At 39.3% G+C, this 20,039-nt stretch overlaps 1 protein-coding gene across 10 annotated transcripts in view; it reads left to right on the top strand.

Moving 5' to 3' along the window:
• Nucleotides 1-20,039, top strand: part of TRAPPC9 (trafficking protein particle complex 9) — a 459,142-nt gene that overhangs the window by 22,097 nt on the left and 417,006 nt on the right. For all 10 annotated transcript variants that reach the window (XM_027684410.1, XM_027684408.1, XM_027684411.1 and 7 more), the window contains 2 exons: nucleotides 3,216-3,432; nucleotides 5,596-5,739. In XM_027684410.1, the coding sequence (XP_027540211.1) occupies nucleotides 3,216-3,432; nucleotides 5,596-5,739 (361 nt within the window). The remainder of the gene's footprint in view (nucleotides 1-3,215; nucleotides 3,433-5,595; nucleotides 5,740-20,039) is intronic.

Below are 20,039 nucleotides of genomic sequence, written 5' to 3'. Positions count from 1 at the left end.
GGAGGAGTCATCCTGTGATACCTGAGGGAAACAAGCTGTAGGACAGTGTTTTTCATTTGCAGGTAGATAGAACATCAGCACAACCAATATTCAACAACAGCAAAAACACGTCACAGGTTAAAGTGAAAGACTCATAAACAGGAAAACTTGGTTTCTGTCCATAAATTCAGTCTCCTGCTCAGTCTAGTAATATTGTGTAATTGGTGTTTTCTGATGAGCTGCAGGGTAATCAGACTTAACTTTGCATTCAGTTATGAGGAATAAATTGTAAAATCTAATTACAAAGAAAGTGTGGTTATAAAATTTTAATGTAGTAAGGAATAATTAAAAAACAAATAAAAAGCTGCGTTCTTGAAAGCCTGGCTTGAAACAAGGCTGTGAAAAAACTGGCTCCCTTGCTTGGATAGGGAACTCCAGCCTTTCCAGGTGCAGCTGTAACTTGATTGGGTGTAACAGTTAAAGGAAAATCAACCAGGTGGAAAAGATGTTGTGCTTCAGGTGGTGGCTGTTCTGCAGCCACTTTATAGGCATTAAGCTTTTATAAATTGGTGAGATCAGGAAAGATGTTTGTGAGTGCTCCACTCCTGCTCTGCAGAATGCCTGCTGCACCCTTCCCAGGATTAATTACTTGGAGTATCTGTGTGGGCTTTTCTCCTTTTTTTTTTTCTTTTCTTGTTTTTAATTCCTGCATAGTGACAAATAACTGTTTGTGCTCAGGGAAAATGCAATTTTGCTGTCTTTATGGTGATGAGAAAACAGTTTCCTGAAATGGCAGAACATACTTGAGTAACTTTGGGGACAACCATTAAGCAAACAAGTCAGGTAACAGGACTTACTCAGATATGATGAAAATAAAACTTTCTGAGAATTTGTGGCTTCTCTGATAGTTGTTCTAATGATTAGTGAGTGCTCCTGTCTACCTAAATAGCATGACCCTGTTTTTTCTCATCTTAGAGAATTTAGTTTCCATAGGCGTGTGAACGTTGACAGTATTTGTATTTGAGGAATAGCTTTTGTTAGGGGTTTCTTTTAAGCTCTTTTTGCTTTAGTTCATGATGATGTGTTGTGCCCTTTCCAACTCTGCTGCCATATTTTTTATTGTTCTAACTTTTAAAAAATGGCATAAATGAAAAAAAGAGGAAAAAAAGGTGGAACAGCTTGTTTCTGTTGGAGTAGGTAACTTTAATCTGACCCCTCTTGTTCTTTCCGAGTGATTGCTTTTGGGAACTCCGATAAACTCGTTAAAAATTGTTCTGTATTTTCTTTTTGTACCCTGTGTGCTTTCCAGCTGCATTGATTCCTGAAAGTTTTCACCTTGGTGCAATTGCCTTTTTACAGCTGTGGGTACAGGGCTTGGTCTTTTTTAGGGATGGACAATATTTCTGCATCAAGATGTTGTCTTGTGTCAGTTCTGAAGAAAATAACAACTTCAGCTTCAAAAATGGTCTGGAACTTTCCATAGTGATTTGCTGGTCTATTTGTATCTCTTCATATCCTGAAGGATGAAGATTTCATGGTACCCTCTGAAAACTCTTCTTTGAGGTCTCTCACATCCCTCTGTCCAAAATTAGAAGAGGCTTTTAAAAACAGACTATTTTTGTAGTTATGTCAGGATTTAAGTGACTAAAAGATGTTTTGAAGCTTCAGTTAAGACCTGATTATTCCTATGAAAGCTCACCAGTGTGGTTTGCATCTTCCTTTGACTCTCCAAGGCTTTAAGTTTCCGAAGTTACGTGCACTGATTGATACTTTCAGTTTTGAAGAATGAGCTGCAGAAACGCTGTTTCTGTCCCTTAGTGCTATTTTTGGATGAAGTTTGTCGTTTGAAACGCCTTTGCAAAACATGTTAGCAGCTTTAGAGTAATTTAAAATACATTCTATTGCTTTTGATTGTGCCTGCCTGGTCCCGTGCACTAGGTGTCAGCATTGGCCTGTTCTGCTGGTTACTGGGACAGAGAGTTGGAAGTATTTGGTATCACCCAGAGTTTCTATGGCAGTTTGTTCTTGTCTGTCTGATTCCAAAGCGAGGTTTCATTCAGACCAAAGGGGAAAAGAATGGTTGCCTGGGGCTTGTGTCAATATATTGATGAGCTAAAGAAGCCCATGGTGGTTGTTCCTTATCAAGTTTGTTTCAACCTTAAGCCTAATGGGGCTTTAACTAAATTCCACCTCACTAGTTGCCAGTCTGCACATGTGTCATAGAATCCTTTAGGTTGGAATAGACCTCTAAGATCATCAAGTCCAACCATTAACCCAGCACTGCTGGGTCCAGCACTACACCATGTCCCTGAGTGCCACATCTACGCGTCATCTCAATCCCTCCACGGATGGCGACTCCCCTGCTTCCCTGGGCAGCCTCTTCCAGTGCTTGACTCAGCAAAGAAATCTGGGTCTGTATCTTCCTATGATGTTTTGCTACTTTAACATTGTTTTTTACATTGTTGAGAAAGCTCACATTGGGCTCATTAATATCCTTTGAAACTTGCTTCGTGCAGGGCAATGAGGAGACACGGGCACAGGTTGCCCAGAGAAGCTGTGGCTGCCCCATCCCTGGAAGTGTCCAAGGCCAGGTTGGATGGAGCTCTGGAAAACCTGGTCTAGTGGAAGGTGTCCCTGCCCAGGGCAGGGGTTTGGAATGAAATGGTCTTTAAGGTCCTTTCCAACCCAAACCATTCTATGATTCAGGCTCACAGTGTGAAAATCACAGTACAGTGTCACGGAATTGAAATTTTGTGGTTTACAAGATTAGAGACATAAAAATCGAGACAGTAATTTCATGCTTTCATAGCCTGAGATTTCAAGATTAGATTTAATCTTAAAGAGATGAAAATCTTTAACTTAGTAAACCAATAAATTTTGGAAGTGGTATATTTTGGCGTTCTTTTTATGCACATGAATATCTTGTTGAATATCTTCCATACAATGTGTTTAGCTGTTACTGGCTGTTTTGACTGTTTACTTGTTAGTACCACTGACAAATAAGTTTCTGCAGAACTCCGTCTTTGCAGTTTTTGTTAGTTGTTGAACCAGGCTTAAGTTTTCCTGGCAGTAGAAGCACATGCCTGGCTATGTGCAAAATCCCCGGCCTTCTGCAGTGCTGGAGATGTCTCCTACATTTTTTTTTTTTCTCCTCCTGCTATTTTTCTTAAACTCAGATGCACACTTTAAAATTCAGATCAAACCCAGTCTCTTTCTCTTTTGCCTTGCAATGTCAGCTCTCAGAGGAGGAGAAGATCCAGCGTTACAGCATCCTCTCGGAGCTGTACGAGCGGATCGGTTTTCACCGGAAATCGGCTTTTTTCAAGCGCATCGCGGCCATGCAGTGTGCAGCCCCCAGCATCCCCGAGCCCGGCTGGAGGGCCTGCTACAAACTCCTGCTGGAGACCCTCCCTGGGTACAGCTTGTCACTGGATCCTCAGGATTTCAGCAAAGGTAGGTGTCTCTGGGAAAACGTGGGTCACCGCAGTGGGACACCCAACTGGCTTCCTGTAACTGATTTCCTGGAGAGATTTCATGTTTCATATTTTGATGTTTCAAACGAAAATTATTTGCTAGTCTGAAGCTAACTGCAGCAGTTGTTTAACACTGTACTTTCACTTTTTCTTAGTGTTGTTTCAATGCTTTTGTGCAGGGCTAAGAGTTGGACTCGATGAGTCCCTTCCAACTTGGCGTACTCTGTGATTCTGTAAGAATTTCAGATTTCGTGGGGCACTGCTGAATGTGTTGCTGTGTTCCTCTGTTTTCAGCAAGTAATTATGTTTTATTTATGAAAACTTGATTTCTAATGTTTTTCAGAAATGTCTTTGTTTTGATTGTGCACTTCTCAGTACAAAAAAAAAGGGTCATATTTTAATTTGGAATATTTTTTCAATTAAAATGCCTCCAACTTTTGTATGAGAAATTGTATTTCCTTTGATATTTGGTGCTGTTTGATCTTATAATGAAAGAAAAAAGATTCTTTTAGGTATTTTTGTATATAGACACACATACATACATATAATTATATCTGTATGTGTAGGGTCAAATATGTCACATTTTCCCGCAAATTAGATCAGAGACAGCTAATAGGGTGCTTGGGAACTCCTTTTGAGTAAACCTTTCCATGTAACCCAAAACCTTGCATTCTGAAATGATATGTGAGAGAAGGTAGAAAATGCCAAGTAGACTACATGGAAAGACAGAGTCTAGGAAGAGGGAATGTACTGGGAAAAATGTGCTGAGGCCTGGGATGGGAGTGTGTTGGGAGAAGAGGCTGTAAAAGTTCTGTAAGAAATGATGATTAAGAAAGGCAAAAAAAATTACAAGATTGGTGTTTATCTTTCATTTTTACCTCACCTTTATGTTGTGTTGAAGTGCTCTGTCTGATTTTTACCCCAAAAATGGCTCTTTTAGAGGCACATGGAAGGATCACTGTAAACTTTAGGAGCTACTTGATAGAAAGGACATTTCACACATGGAAAATAATGAGAGTCTTGAGTGCAAAATATAAACTCTCCAGGTTTGGTTGCAGTAAATATTCCTAGAGGAATTTGCCAAATGCTGGAGGGTGATATTAGAAGGAAGGCTGTTGAGAAGTTTGTGAAGTATTGCACATCTTGGAATATTTGTTATTTAAAAATTACTGCTCTTACTTACTACTAAAAACAAGTTAAGTTTCATGAGGAGTGCTGCATATAACAGTTTTGAAGGAAAAGTTACATTATGATGATCTATTTATTGTAACCACAGATAATTTGCAAATAGGAAATAATTCATAGTCTGAAACTTAGTTTTTAAAGACTGAAAACCAGGATATGTGCATCATGTTCTGAAGTTTTATTGCTTTTTACTGATTTTTATTGGCCAGGAAAGCATTTAGAGGAAATATCTCTTTCTTCATCTTTAAAGAGAGTTAAGAATTACTTGATTTTTTTTTTTCCCCCATGAGGATATGTGGTGATAGGACAAGGGGGAATGGCTTTGAACTGACAGAGAGTAGGTTTAGATTAAATATGAGGAAGAAATTCTTTCCTAGGAGGGTGGTGAGGCCCTGGAACAGGTTGCCCAGAGAAACTGTGGATGCCTCATCCTTGGAATTGTTCAAGGCCAGGTTGGATGGGGCTTAGAGCAACCTGGTCTAGTGGAAGGTGTCCCTGCCCATGGCAGGGGTGTTGGAACGAGATGATCTTCAAGGTCCTTTCCAACCCAAACCATTCTGTAATTTTATGATTTCAATAAAAATTAAGTTTCTGTATGAAGTGAATTTCTTGCCCAGAGAATTTAAAAAAATATAAAACTTCTCAGGTTTTATGTATCATTTGGTTTTTCCTTCATGGGAAGCGTTAATTTCATTTTCTGAATTTTAATGATACATTTATTAATGGATAGACAAGCCTATAAAACAAAAATTGATTTCCTGTTTAGGTATTCAGGCAAACTCAAAAGATCCTAATTTTTATTTCGAGTATGAGATTTGGATTTTGTAATTACTGGTTCCGTTGGGTGATTGTTTTAAGTGTCATAAAATTGCTGCTTAGTATATAAAGAAAACCGAAATCAATGTGTTTGTGATGACTCCTGGCTTTAAAAAGTATTAAATCCGTGTTTCCTTGCCAGGCACTCACCGAGGGTGGGCTGCAGTGCAGATGCGTTTGCTCCATGAGCTGGTCTACGCTTCCAGAAGGATGGGCAATCCTGCCCTGTGTGTCAGGCATCTGTCCTTCCTCCTCCAGACCATGCTGGATTTCCTTTCTGACCAAGGTATGACTTTCAAAAGAAGGAGATATTTGCGCTTTCTTCTGTCCTACAGTCAAGTAATGCAACTCTGTTTTGAAATATGTCTAATTTGAGCAGTGATGGAGAGCATGGAACTTGGGGAATTCTGTGTGTGCCTGAGGTGGGTTGTTGATGGGAATCAATCAACAGAGAGTTGGAACAAGATGATCTTTAAGGTCCCTTCCAGCCCAGATCATTCTGTGTTTCTAACCTCTAGAAGCCGAATGTGATGGACTTGAGTTAAACAGTTTCTAACTAGGACAGTGGGCTTAAGTTTCTCTAAGTTTCTTTCAAATTTTTATAAGTTCAGCAGTAAGTTTTAATGGGATTTAATAAATTTTTCAGTGGAATGAATGTGTCTGTGGATGATGTTCAGAAATGGGAACGATGCGTGTGAAGATCCTTTTGTGGGGAAAGGGATGTGCAGGCTTTACAGAATTACCTGGAAAAGCCCAGAGTGCCAACTGTTGTGTTTGTATTATGTTTCTGAGGAAAAAATATTTCAGACTGACTTGTTTATCACCCATCTTAATGAGACTAATGAGCGTAATGAGTGCTGAGTTTTAAAAATTATTTTTGCTTCTCAGTAAACCAGGTAAGAAATGCATTTTTTCCAACTATTCCCTTGTGTATCATAAAAAGGATGAAATTGAAAAAGTGTAGGGATTTTTTTTTTCTTTTCTCCTTTAGTTATGGCCAAATATCTCTCCTTGGTGACTCCTGCAGCAAAAAACTTTAGGTATTTGCCTGCCTAATTCCCTCTTTTTGATGGCTCAAATCGGTAGTGGAAGAAGGAGAAGAACTGAAAAACTAGAGTAAATGATCTTTTTGTCCGTAGATCTTATTTGCTGTCAAAAGGTCCTTGAATTTTCCAGTGTTTGTAGTTGATATGTGTGGAAAGTTTGGCTGGAAACAAGGTTTTAAGCTCTTCCACTGTGCATGATACTGCTAATTCTTAGTCCTGAAAAGGTTTGAAATCTTCAAGAGAAGCAGCTTGTGTGTTTCTTGCCTTCAGACACTATGTCTGAGTAAAGCATCCAGTTCAATGAGACCTGATATTTCTGGCTTGTCATTTTATTTGTAATTCTTCTGAGATTGGTATTGTGTGATCATGGAATCATTAAGGCTGCAAAAGGCCTCCAAGGTCATCAAGTCCAACCTGATGTTGTGCAAGGATTTGATTTAGCATAGAAACTTACTTTAAATTTATAGGGTTTTTTAAAAAAATATCAGAATATTAGGAAAAAATAAAGCAACAAACCCTGTTTAATCTTGGATTGTAGGAAAGGACAGAAGCAAGACTATTGAGTACATAGGATCATGTTATTACTCTGAACTGTTTCCCTTAACTGTTAAAAAGGTTTTGTAATCAGTACTCTCTGATAATCACATGACTGAAATGTCCAGGTTTTCTTATCCAATTGAAGTTTTAATAAGAAACAGAAATAATCCAGGGGCATTGGAGTTCAAGAATTCTACAATTTTACTATTTTTCTGGGCTGCATAGAAAGTAGCCAAGTTACCAGTTACTAGGTGGAGGAAGACTCACTCTTCTGAAAATTAGGTTTTTACTTGAATGTCTTGTTTCTTAAATAAACTTCATATTTTTAAAGCTTGTTATTAATAATACACTAAATCCTATGCTTGTATTTAAAATTTGGGTAGTTTGCAGATCATCTTTAAAAATAGAATAAATAGAAGTAAAAAGTCTTAAACTGAGAGGAAGTTACCAGCTAAACATTTCCAGTGGCACTGTACCTTGATCTTCTAACCCTTTTTCTCTCAGGATTGGGTGCTTCTAGACACAGAAGAGGAATATTTTCTAATTTGTTAATCTAATTCTATTCATTTCTAGTTCAGTTGAATTTGGATTATTGGGACTTCAGAAAACAGAAAAAAATGATTTATTCTTCAAGTAGAAATTCAGCAGATGAGATTTAGTTATTACAATGAAATCTAGATTGGTTAATTAGAAGTTCTTGCTTCTGTTCACAGGACACAAATGAATAGTCAAAACTGGTTCGTGTTTAAAACAAAATTTAATGTTTTAATTGAATGACAGTTATTTTAAAATACAGCTTTTGTCTGTGTTTACTTGAATTTACTTGAATCTGCAACCATGCAGTCTGACAAATCTAAATAAAAAGTATCATCAAGTAAATGAGAGATGTCATCACTGTTTTAACAACATGGAAGCTAAGAATCTGGTTTAAAATAAAACTATTTAGTTACATAAATATGTAAAATGCAATATTCTGCTCAGCAAAAAGAGGTACCAAATTCTGCATTAAACATCTAATCTCAAGCCATTATGTTTTAATGTTAACATTTCCCTTGAGAATCACTTTCTTTAAATAAGAATTAAAATGTGCAATTGCAAAGTTGCTTGGTATTAAATGTGTCTTTTGCATAATGCTTTTTGAAACAAGACTGTGTGTGCAGCTCAGTGAATTTGAGTTGGGTAGGGTCAGATACTGGGGGAAAACTCCAATATTTTACTGTGGGTCTTTCCTGATAATTTTCATCCTGCTTAAAAGGACCATGGTTTGTGTTGTGTGCAAATGATTCTGAGTAGGCTCATCTATTCGGGCCTCTCTAACCACAGAACTGTTTGGAAAGAGCTGCAAAGGAAATGTGACTGTCCACACAGAAACCACTCACAGGGAGCATGTCCCTCACCCTGCCAGCTCACATTCTTCCAGACATTCAGCAGGTTTCCAGCTGTCATTCCCGCTCTTTGGCTTCTGGTGGCAAAGATCTCAGTGTGCTGAGGTGACCAGGCATAGCATGGATGAGATGAGGAATGCTTCATTCTTTTTTTTTTTTGTGGGCTAGTTCAGTTCATTAAAGATACTCAAAGTTTGGCTGTTTTATTATCTGTGAAATAATGTGCACTTTCCAGTGCTTCTCAGTGTAGCTCTGCTAAGATCTTGAGATCCTTGTGCTTGAGTTCTTTCCAGCCTTCTAGTGAGGTGACAGCCTTCACATCCGAGATCTCTGCTGCTCTGTCTGTCATGTTCTTAATTAATTCAACTACTGACTCTGTAATGAGTCTTCATTAAACATGAAGAAATAATTTTTCACCTGCTGACCAGAGTTCTTGGATGTCTTTATTCTTGAGTTGACAGTAGGTGATGGAGACAACTGAGGGAACTGTACTTCCTGGAATATCCTAGTGTGCCTTCCTGTCTTTCCTGTGTGTGGTTGATTCTTGTATAATTGGACTCTAGTTCCAGCTGCATCCTCTGTAACCAGACTTTAGCGGGGAGGTTGGTTCCCTAAGCAGTTTGGCCGGGCTTTGGGATTGTGGAAGCTAAAATGAAGGTGCACATTGACCTTCTGACACCAGTTGTACCTGTTTATCCTGGACAGTCAGCAGGCAGAGGTGGCAAGACAAATGACAATGTTCCATGTTTTTTTTCTTCTCTCCATCGTGGTTGTTGATTTTGGATGCAGCCAACATGACTGACTGAGCTCTCTTGGGACCCTTTAGGTGCTTCTCCACCCAACTGGGTTGTCAGCACAGGTACCATTACACCGTTAGCAAGGTCTGTGGTATCTCAAAATGTCTCTTCTGCTGAATCAAATTCCCCAGATCAACAGGCAGACTCTCTTTAGAAACAGAACCACACTGGCTGTGTGAAGAACGACTATGTGGCCTCTCATGTATGTACATGTTAACCTTTCAGCACCAGAAAGACACAAAATAGTGGATATCATGTAATCCAGAATCCTTGTGGTGATCTTTGCCTTTAGCCTTTTCAGCAGCAGCAGTGACCAAAAATAAATAGGCCACGTTCCACAGCCATGACCACAAAACACCTGTCAGGTTGGCAGGTCAGATAAACTTGTTGTTCCAGTTTTGCTGATCTGGTTTTTGGTGCTTCTTAGCTCACCAAGCATAAGACTTTGACCAATTCTAGCTTATTTATCTTTCTACTGGTGTCATAAAGAAATTTGTTTTAGCCCTAGCAAGCTAAAAATGATATCCTGGGCTTCATTACAAATACCCCAGTGACAGAGGCACGTCCTTCCCAGAGTGGATACTCATCACCCTGGCCACAGTCACTGATTCTGCAAAAAGACATGAAATCTTTAGTGAAAGACTTTGTCCAGGAAATACCCTGGAGTGGCTGAGAGAATTCCTTGGGCAGGAGTTTTTATGGTGTATATCAGACAGTGACTGCCTGGCATGGCTGCACTTGCTCAGTGGATGATAAAAACACAGCTCTACGAAAGAAAAAGGGTTCTGTTCCTTTCAAAGGTTTTGAGTTGAATTTTAAGAAATATTCTTAGTTTTCTAAATTTCATTGCTGTGATTCCACACTCCATGGTGACAGGATTCTATCCCTACTGCAGTACTGGCTATTCCTGCTGGCTCTTCAAAATCCTAGGACATGTTGATCCATGCCATGCAAACCCCAGAGGTTTTTAGGTTTGGCTCCAGGCTGTTTTCTCATGAAGACAGTCTCTCACCTTCCTGAAGATGCTTGTTCTCAGCCTGTACTGAGATCATTGTAACTAATAGAGAATTTCTGCCAAAATTTCTGCTGAATGCTGTTTCAGTTCCCCTCATCCTCTAGATGAGTTGGGATGGACTTGTCAGTGTTGGCTGGGCAGACCCCCTTGGTGCCTTTGACAGCTTGGATTTGTTTGTGGCTGAGGGACTTTACACCAGTGATCTGAGAGCTCTTCCAGAACCTTTTCATCCTCCTTCCCAGTCTGCTGTGCTCAAGTCAGGCTGATGTGTCAACTGCCAGGGTGAGGTCGTGTCTGTTGCAAAGAAGTGATGAGATTGATCCAAGAAAAAAACCCCAAACCTTGTTTATCTTCAGAAATGATGGTGAGCCTGGTTTGGTGATGTCAGACGTGGAGTCTTACAGCTCCTAAAATAAGCCTTTCGATCTCACAGTTTGAGAGGGGAAACTGTGCAGTATTTTAGATGGTTTTATTTATAGAACAGATTGCATATGCATTCACTTGGTGTTATTTAAATTTCAAATTGCTATGTAGAAATAAGGAAATACTTGAAATAAGGAAGAATATTAAACTGTGCTCGTGAAAATTGACAGCTAGACCAAAAGTGACTGTGGAAATGCCCTTAAGTATAACCCTTTGTAACCCTCCTGCCAAGCAGCAGTTAAGGACCAGACTCAGTTTCTGAGGACCTTTGCCTAAAACATGGTCTTGAATGTCCATGCAAACCTGGGATAATGAAGTGAAGCTGCACAGGCACTTGGTGAGTTATAGTTCCTCCCAGGGATTTGACTTAACGGCATTTCGTTGGAGAAGGGGATAAGAATAGCCCATGAGCCTATAAATAACTGCTGCTACTCTGGAGCATGGAGTGATTTAAAACCACCTCTTGTTCTGAGGGACTGCTGGAGCAACTTGTGACTCTGTTCACCTGGCCATCTCCTGTTCTCTTGTTTATCTGCTGTGACTTTCTAATTTACCCCTGTTTAGATACTGTACCACAAGTTCTTGAGACATTCAGCTCATCATTTTAGTTGGAGCTGGTTGCTCACCATTTCTCCCCTCAGTTTGCCCTTTCTCCTACCTGTTCCCATAGTGCTGCCCCTATTTTTTTTCTCCTGTTCTTCATATTTAGGTTAGAGGAAACAAGATTATAAAAGTGTTAAAGATAAAGACATAAGCCCAGAAAGGATTTTGAGGTGTAACCTGCTGAACTCCTGAAAAGGAATAACTTCACATAGAAGCAGGGAGCCTGCCAGGACTGAAAGATAATTGAGGGATAGGAAGAGACACTTTGTATCAGAAAATTTGGATCAAGGTTTTCTTTTCAAGGAGAGAAGATTCCGAGGCTGGTCCTGCGTCTACAGAGAATAAATCCATGGAATTATTTCAAAGTGTAATTAGGAATGGTTTATGGTGGGGAAGTGATCTGAACTGTTAAATGAGTAGTAATAAATTTCAGGTAACAGATAAGGTTAAAAGAGCTAAGAGAATTTTAATTTTAAATGCCTGAACTACAAACTACTGCAACTACAAAGTTGCAGTTAATGGATTCCTTAAATTATTTTCATTCTCATTTTAAAATTACAGATGGCAAATGCATCCCTGCATATTTTTAAGAGTTCAGAGAGGGATGGAAATTCTTCTATCTAGGTGTTTGTGTCCTAGTTATCCTAATCATCAGTGCTTCTCTTGAAGTGAGGTAAACCAAATTCCATCCTTTGAACCCCTCTGGAGTTCAGTAAATTTGGCCTCTGTACTGGGTACGTTATAAGAAACTCTAGTAAATAATAATAGGTGTATAATTGTGATAGTTGTGATCTAATGGGAAGCAGTTAGAACATCTTTGAAGCATGACTTATTTCCAAGGAATGCATTTAAATAAGTGTGATTTAGTTAATACAATGTTCCTGAACTATAAGAAAAAAATAAAACTGAACAACACCTTTTGGTACATTGATTAATTAATGATTAGAAGAGGTGGAAAGAAGCAATAAGTGAATAAGATTAGAGTGTGGAGGAAGGAGTTTCTTAGTCACATGCTCAGCAATAACAAAACCATCTCTGTATTATCAACAGTGTTTTCAGCACAATTCCACAGCACAGCCCCATCCCAGCCACTGTGAGGAAAATGAACTCTACCCCAGCCCAAACCAGCCACTTGGCAAAACAGTTGTAAGCTTTTAGGGAACTGGCAAAAATGACAATATCACAATTCCTTTCTGAGCCAGGGTTGTTTAGAAGAGTTTCTAGAGTAGAATTGATTGTTATAATGTTTTTAGAGAGTGGAAAATAAGAGATCCTGCGTTGGAAACCTGCTCTTAGAAAGTCTGCTGGTGCTGTCACAGATGATCCCCCAAAGTGTGTGTAATGTACCCACAAACTGCTTTGCTCTGTAGCTTCTCTTTTGTGCCTTTAAATTAGTGCATATTAAACTGCATTTAAATTAGGGCAGCATTTCTCCTAGGTGCCTTCATATTGTGTAAATTAATTTTTAGAAAGGTGAAAGTTAGTGATTTCAAGGGCTGAGAAGAATGAAGCTTTAATCAGACTGAGCAGAGAATATATGCAAATTAAAACTTGATGTAAACTTCTGAGTTGAAGAGAGATTTACTTGACTGGCACTAATGAACTGGTTTTAATGCTCTGCATTGGATTTTAGTTGAAAAAGTACCTGCAAGTTGACTTTGCCCATCCAATAAACCTTTCAAAAAGGAGCTACTCTGGTTGGTTCTTATAATATTCAAATTAATGATTTCAGGATGGAGACTGAAATCTTCAATGTAATTACCAGGGGATATTTATAGCAGCTTGGGAGGTTCTTAGCCATTAGTTTGAAATATTTTATAGCTTCAGCAAAGTGCCATATCTCATCTGTGCACATATATATAAAAAAAATGTGTGTGTGTGTGTGTGTGTATATATATATATATAAAAAATGTAATTGAACAGACCTGTCATCTCATGTGTTTGATGTATAGCAGTGGCAGAGTGTGGTGTAAGAATGAATATATTAAAAAAGCTTGAATGTAAATGCTTTCTGACACATTGGAATAACAGACTTTGGAGAGTGTACTTTAAGTAGGAGGAAGCTCCTTAGAAGTCATTTCATTCTTCTTACTCATCCTGGTGCCATGACTTTTGCTGCTTTTCATCTAGTTCTGTGTTTTCTTCAGTTGTGTGCTATCAAGCTTCAGCACAGTTATGTGTTCTTGCTCCCAAAAGTTGTTTATCTGCAACATTATTTCCTGTTTTTTTTTAACCCCCCCTTTAAAAATCTCTCTCTGGAATTTGTGTTTTCTAGACACAAGCTGACTTTAATAACCTTGTTCAAGCTGCTTTATTAAGAAGGTGTAATTTATTTTCGTGAAATATGTGTCTTTTATAGTGTGGGGTTTTCTTTGAAGTGGAATAAATAAATGAAATGGAGTAAACTAACAATGGGGATAAAAAATTTAAATTCATGTGCATAGCACCAAATAGGGAAACCAGCAATTTTTTAAAAATTAAATTCATTTGCATAGCACCAACTAGGAAAAACAGCAATTTTTTAAGTCATATGTAATATAAAAGAAAAAATAATGTACTGTGAATGAAATGTTTAGCATTACAGACAAACCTGTAAGTCTTTCACACGTGATTTACCTTTGCTTAGATTTGTGTGTTGATGAGGTGCAGACAAAGCCTTCAGCCAATACCAGATTTGTAGGTAAAACAGCAGGTCACTCGTTACAGTAAAATAGTGCATTTCTTTATGACAGAAATTTCCTATTGATTTGTTTAAAGTCACTTCTGAGCAAAAGGAGTTTTCTGAGCTTTAAGTCAAAATTCCTTTCTTCACGTAGATACCTCTGGTCTCAAAGGAGACTGATTTGGTTAATTGAGGGAAAAGTGTGCAAAGGAAGACACGTTGGCAAACTTTTTATTCTAGAAAACAAAAAGTTCCTTTGGGGAAGTTGTACTTTAATTGGATGAAGACATGGAGCTGTATTTTTAAGAGCTAATGTTTTTGTACCAAAAGAAGCTGTTTTAGGAGGTGCTGTATTACTAAAATTCAAATAAATTTTTACAACACTTAACAGAGTCAATACTGATCTCTGTAGCCCAAATCCAAAGGAAGGCACTGGAGTCAAGGCTGCTATTGAAAGTGGCACTTTATATGGAAAATAAATATCCATGTTTACAAGAGGATCATCCAGGTAGTTTGGTGACCTCCCCATGTGATGTCCGTTGAGTATGATTGGATGTGCTAAGAAAAAATGAGCAAGGTAGGAGTGATACTGAAGAGATGTTTTTCCAGAAGGAGGGGAAAACTCAACTGTATGTTACGGTAGAGAATGGACATGTTTTTGTTTAAAGTTTTCAGGCAGTTTTCTAGTTTTTTAAACAATTAAACTGCCCTTTTCTCAAGCAAGAGTCTCTTTGTGGAGGCATTGAAAATTTGAATCAAACCTCTCTGGCGAAATTCTTCTGACTTTCCATAGCAGTATCGTGGGGAAGATGCTGTTCTTGCCATCTTCTATCTCTGCTTCTTCCACCCAAAATACAAAATCAGATGTACTTAGCAGTTATGCCATTCTATCTGGGAATTTTTACAAAACCTGCCTTGCTCACAAGCAGTTTTGCAGCAGTCCTTAACTTTTTTTATTGATACAGAAGTTATCTATGCCTAATTTGCACCACTTTTTGTAAAGGTAGATCTGCTGGTATTTCTTAACATGAAAATATGCTTAATGTTGTTTGGTGGTTTATATACTGATTTTATATGTACAAAATGCATTTTTTTAGTATTGAACGTATACAAACATCTGAAGTTCCCAGAGATGGTGGAGAACTAGATATTGAAATTTTAATGGTGTCTTTCTGAACTCTGATTTCAGCTGTGTCAAATTTTCATGAGATTTTAGCTAAAAATATTTTTGTGCAAACTGGCTGGGACTTCATGTGTACACGTTTTATGTCATTATTACAAATCTTGTAATAGAAGATCATGGTGTGTTTAGTCAGTCTCTTCCCATTCTATTTGTGGAAGCAGAAAACATTCTGCTTCTAACACAGCTATTTTTATTTGCGTTAAAAACTTATCTTCTTCCTGCAAAGTTAGTAGTAAACTGATAACTTATTTTTTTGAAGGTGAGCTGTTATACAGCAAATAACTGAATCCTTTGTGTGGGTGGAGTCACTTTCTTTGATCCAGCTCATGATGGTCTGTTCATGACAACGGGTCTGGCTTTCTGGATAGCACAAATTAATTATTTTCTTGTGGTTTCTGCTCTTTTCCATGTGAAACAGTGAATTTTGTTAGTTTCCACTGTATTTATTTAGAGACTTATTTTGCCTGATTTCTTAAAGAGGTGGCATTCGTACTCTGACAGTGCCTTTCTGGTTTTCCCCATAAGAATAGCTTTGGAGTCGGTGAGAACACACACACACTTGTTGCAGGAGACAGTGTTGGGATGAACACCCAGAATTCCTTGCCTTGCTTACAAAGCAGCTTGTTCAAGTATCTGATCTTTGAGCAGTTTTAAGTTGTGTTTACTTGCTCCATGTGTTTTTCAGGAAAATATTAGAGGTGCTCTCTTTTTACTAAAACGGTAGAAAATGCGTCACCCAACACCTATCGGAGTTAGTGGGATGGAAAACCAGGTGGTGTTGCCTGCCCAGGAGAGGAGCTGCTCTGTTCTGCTGGATTACACAGCTGAAATGCTGCATTGACAGAATTACACAGCTGAAATGCTGCATTGGTGTGTTGATGATGCAAGTGTTGCTGAGGTGCTCCTCTCCCAGCATTGGCCTGCCTGTGGTAGTGAAGTGATGCACTGAGGGTACAAACAGGGTGCTCACGGCCCAGAACTAGAGCTGAGGCACTGCCTGGCACATCCTGCAGTCTGGTGATTCACTGCAAGGTAAAAAGTCTGTAGTGGTTGCTGTCTATGAATATTCAGTTTCTCATTCAGCTTTTTTGAGGGTCCTAACACATTTTGTGGTCTTTTTGAAATTCTTTAGTTTAAGGAATACGCTGTGTCGCGATGGCACAGTGAGGCTGGAGATTCCCCTGGAAGCAGACATGGAATTTTATTTCTTCTCTAGTTGTAACAGGGCTCACCAAACAATTTTCATTTTTCTGTGTTTGTGTGAAGGAAATATCACAGAATGGTTTGGGTTGGGAGGGACCTTAAAGATCATCTCATTCCAACCCCCCTACCATGGGCAGGGACACCTTCCACTAGACGAGGTTGTTCACAGCCCCATCCAACCTGGCCTTGAACATTTCCAGAGATGGAATATCCACAACTTCTCTGGGCAACTTGTGCCAGTGCCTCACCACCCTTCCAGGGAAGAATTTCTTCCTAATATCTATCTAAAACTACTCTCAGTTTGAAGCCATCCCCCCTTGTCCTATACACACTCTTGTAAAAAATCCTACTCTTGTAGGCTCCCCTCAGGTACTGGAAGGCCATATCTCTGTTTCTGGGTGCAGAAACTACTGTTTCTCTTGTTCTTTCTGTTGTCAGACTGACTTTTTGTCTTTTTATGTGCTACTAGTAATTTATTAAGATGTTTGCATCTCTGTCCTGAGGCAGTTGGGTCTGGGCCTGGCTGCTGCAGGAGCTGTCCTTGGACTTCTCCTTTTTGACCATTATTTGCTGTTTTCAAGGGAGAAGAAAAAGCTCAGCCAGCACAAAGCACTCTGGGTACAGGGTTTTTTGTTAAAATGTTCATTCTGGGCTTATCACCAGGGGAAACTGAAGTCAGAAGGCTTTTAGCCATTTGTTTTCTGACTTCCTTTTTCAACATTTTAGCAAGTTGCATAAGGAAATGAAATTGTCTTCCAGTGTGATTGGCATCTCAGACATAAAATTGTCCCTTTCTTCATTCCCATTCCACCCGGGTGTAGGTTGTTCTGCAAGGGACACAGTGACTTGATCAAAACAACATCAACCAATTGTTTGCCAGAGAACAAATGCTGTGTTTTTACTACTTGCCTTAGTTTTCAATGGGTAGTGACTGAGCCCATGTACAGATACTTTAAATTTCTTCAAATATTAAATAGCTGAAATAAGACAGTTACAGCAATTGTGTTCTTCTGATTTTCTCTGTTGTCTACCAAGGCATGAAATGCTGTTTGTGTGATACTGTTAAATCACACAAACTGAAGTGCCTAAAAACGTTAGTCTATAACTGACCTCCTCTCCTCTCCTGGTCTGATTTTTCAATGGCTCCATTATTGTGAAATATTGTTCCACATGACTGCTAAACGAGCAGAAAGTCTTTGCTTTTTGATGTTTCAGTCACGAATGGTTTCTAACTGTGCACCTGAAGCTTTCAGATTTTTGTGTTGCCGTATTAGAAGGTTTGAATCAGCTTTTAGACAAACCCAGTGCTCATTGTGGTGATGGGAAACAGTTAAGCAATGAAATCCCAAGAATATGGGTGGACTTGCAAAATTTTCAGTTGTCAGAAGCAGTCAAAACCAATTTGGTGTGAAATGGGGGAACTGAACTATGAGGTTATGCTGAACAAACTGCAGTACGTGCTCCGGTGCCACTCCTGACTGTGGCTTTGTTCAGCTTTGTTTGGTTTACAGCCATTCTGTGATCCTGATCTTTCAGTGAGTCTGGACAGAAACTGGAGGGGAAAAAAACCCCATGAACGCAGTTATTGCAGATGAAAAAATAACCCATCACTTCTCACTCAATAAATGAGTCTCTGATACCTACACAAGAGTATCCAGTGGTGTTCCCAGCTGCAGGACAGGCTTTTAAAGCTGTTCAGGTGAATTCACAGGTCACAGGATCAAGTGATGATTGCTTTCCTGCTGACCTGTAGAAGCACGAAGACCCCAGGTGGGTAAAGACCTCCAAAAGCAGCTGTTTTCTCTGTCTTCTTTGTAAAGAGAAAGATAAGTACCAGTGGTAAGTGTTTCAGTCACAGAAATCTTCTAAACTCTGGGTCAGGAAGGAGACTGAGGAGTTGAATGGATCCTCCCAGGAGGTCTGTGAGATTTCTGATGGTGTCAGAGTACGGTGACAGGCAGACAAAAGCTGGGAGAATTCAGACCTGTTTGAGACTGCCAGTCTGTAACAGGTTTTTGGCAACTATTAGGCCACAGAGGTCAGGGATCCGAGGTGCTCAGTCAAGGGAGGAGGCTCCAGCATCTGCTTTCAGAGGCAGCTCTTGGGCAGGATCAGGCAGCTCTTTTGCATCCAGAACACTTCTCAGTATGTAGATTCCTTCAGCATCTCAGCTGAGATGTGGTGCTAAGGAGAAGGAATAGAGGGCCAGCAGCACCTTTAAAACTATTCCATACCACGTCAGCAGAGAAAAATGGCTTGGTTTAGCCTTGTCTTCATGGAAAGCTCGCTGAGCTACTGCTGTGGAAAAAAAATGCACCTCAGAAATCTATAAACAAATGCTTTTTGCAAGTGGCAGCCGGCCTTCTGTGAGCACAATAACTGAGTGTTTCACACTAGGAAGTGAAAGCCAGTTCTCCAGAATGACAGAATATCCAGTTTCAAGCAGAATTAAGCACATGCTGTAGTGTTGTCTTCATCATTTTTGGTAGCTGTGAAGATTTCCGTCTCAGTGGATTCTATTTGCACAATGTGCCCTTGCTCACATGACATGGCAAATAACCTGAAATTTTTATGAAAATAATCAGTCTTGAACCACTACAATTCCTTGCCTGAGCATATGTGGGATGTCTAATAATGTGTTTTTGGGAATATTTCCTGTAGGAAATGAAAATGTGAGGAGTGGCTCAAGAGACAGTTCAGTGAAACAGAGACACGAGCAAAGCAGTTTGTCAGTTATGTGGCATTAATTCTCTAGTGAAGGGCACTACAGTCAATGTTTATTTGCTTTGAAAGTGTTTACTCCTGGCAGTAGAAGCTCACAAACTAAGCTGGATTGATGTGGGCAGCACAAACATTGCTGGATGTTTGGGGCTTTCAAGGCCCAAGTTGGTGTTTCGGGCAGGTTTCCTTGTTTTTGGCCTCATTACAAGGTTTGTTTCTCTCACATTTTTCTCACTCCTCCCTCTCACAGCTGCTATGCAGCATTTTTTACCCTTTCTTAAATATGTTATCAGGGACATGCCACCAATGTAACTGATGGGCCCAGCTTTGGGCAGCAGCAGCTCCTTTTTGGATTTGGCTGGAACTGGCTCTCTCATGGAGCTACTCCTGGTCTCTTCTCCCAGAGGCCACACCTAGAGCATCCCTCGCTACCAAAATCTTGCTGTGTGACCCAATATACCTCTCCAAGCAGTTTTTTTGGAAAGCAGTATTTGCTATCACCCTTTCCTTTTCTATTTTATCATTGAGTATTTTGATCTTTGCAGTATTTTCAGAAACAGTTGGGTTATTGAATAGTTATTTTTGTTGGTAGCACATATATGGAGCAATCTGGTATAGTGGAAGGTGCCTCTGCCCATGGCAGGGTAGTTAGAACTAGATGGTCTTCAAGGTCCTTTCCAACCCAAACACACTTGATTCTATGAATGTTCACTGTGCTTTAAAACAATAAAGGTCTAAGACTTTTCAGCTGTCTCATTCTTCTCTCTAAACACACTCTCAGGCTTATTTCTGTTTTCAGACTCCCATTTTGTCAGAGAAATGGGGAATCATAGAATCACAGAATGGGACCTTGAAGACCATCTAGTTCCAACTGCCCTGCCATAGGCAGGGACACCTTCCACAGTTTATTTGAATGTTCTTATATTTTTAAGCAAAACCAAAGAAAATTTTTCTAGCAGTTGTTATGATTTAGTAGCATAATAGAGTACAATTATTTTAAGAATTAGGTAG

Source organism: Neopelma chrysocephalum, unplaced genomic scaffold, assembly GCF_003984885.1.
Source record: "Neopelma chrysocephalum unplaced genomic scaffold, ASM398488v2 Primary Assembly neopelma1_66, whole genome shotgun sequence".
Taxonomy (NCBI): Eukaryota; Metazoa; Chordata; class Aves; order Passeriformes; family Pipridae; genus Neopelma; species Neopelma chrysocephalum.
Note: the sequence above shows the minus strand (reverse complement) of the source record. Positions and strands in the feature narration are given on the sequence as shown.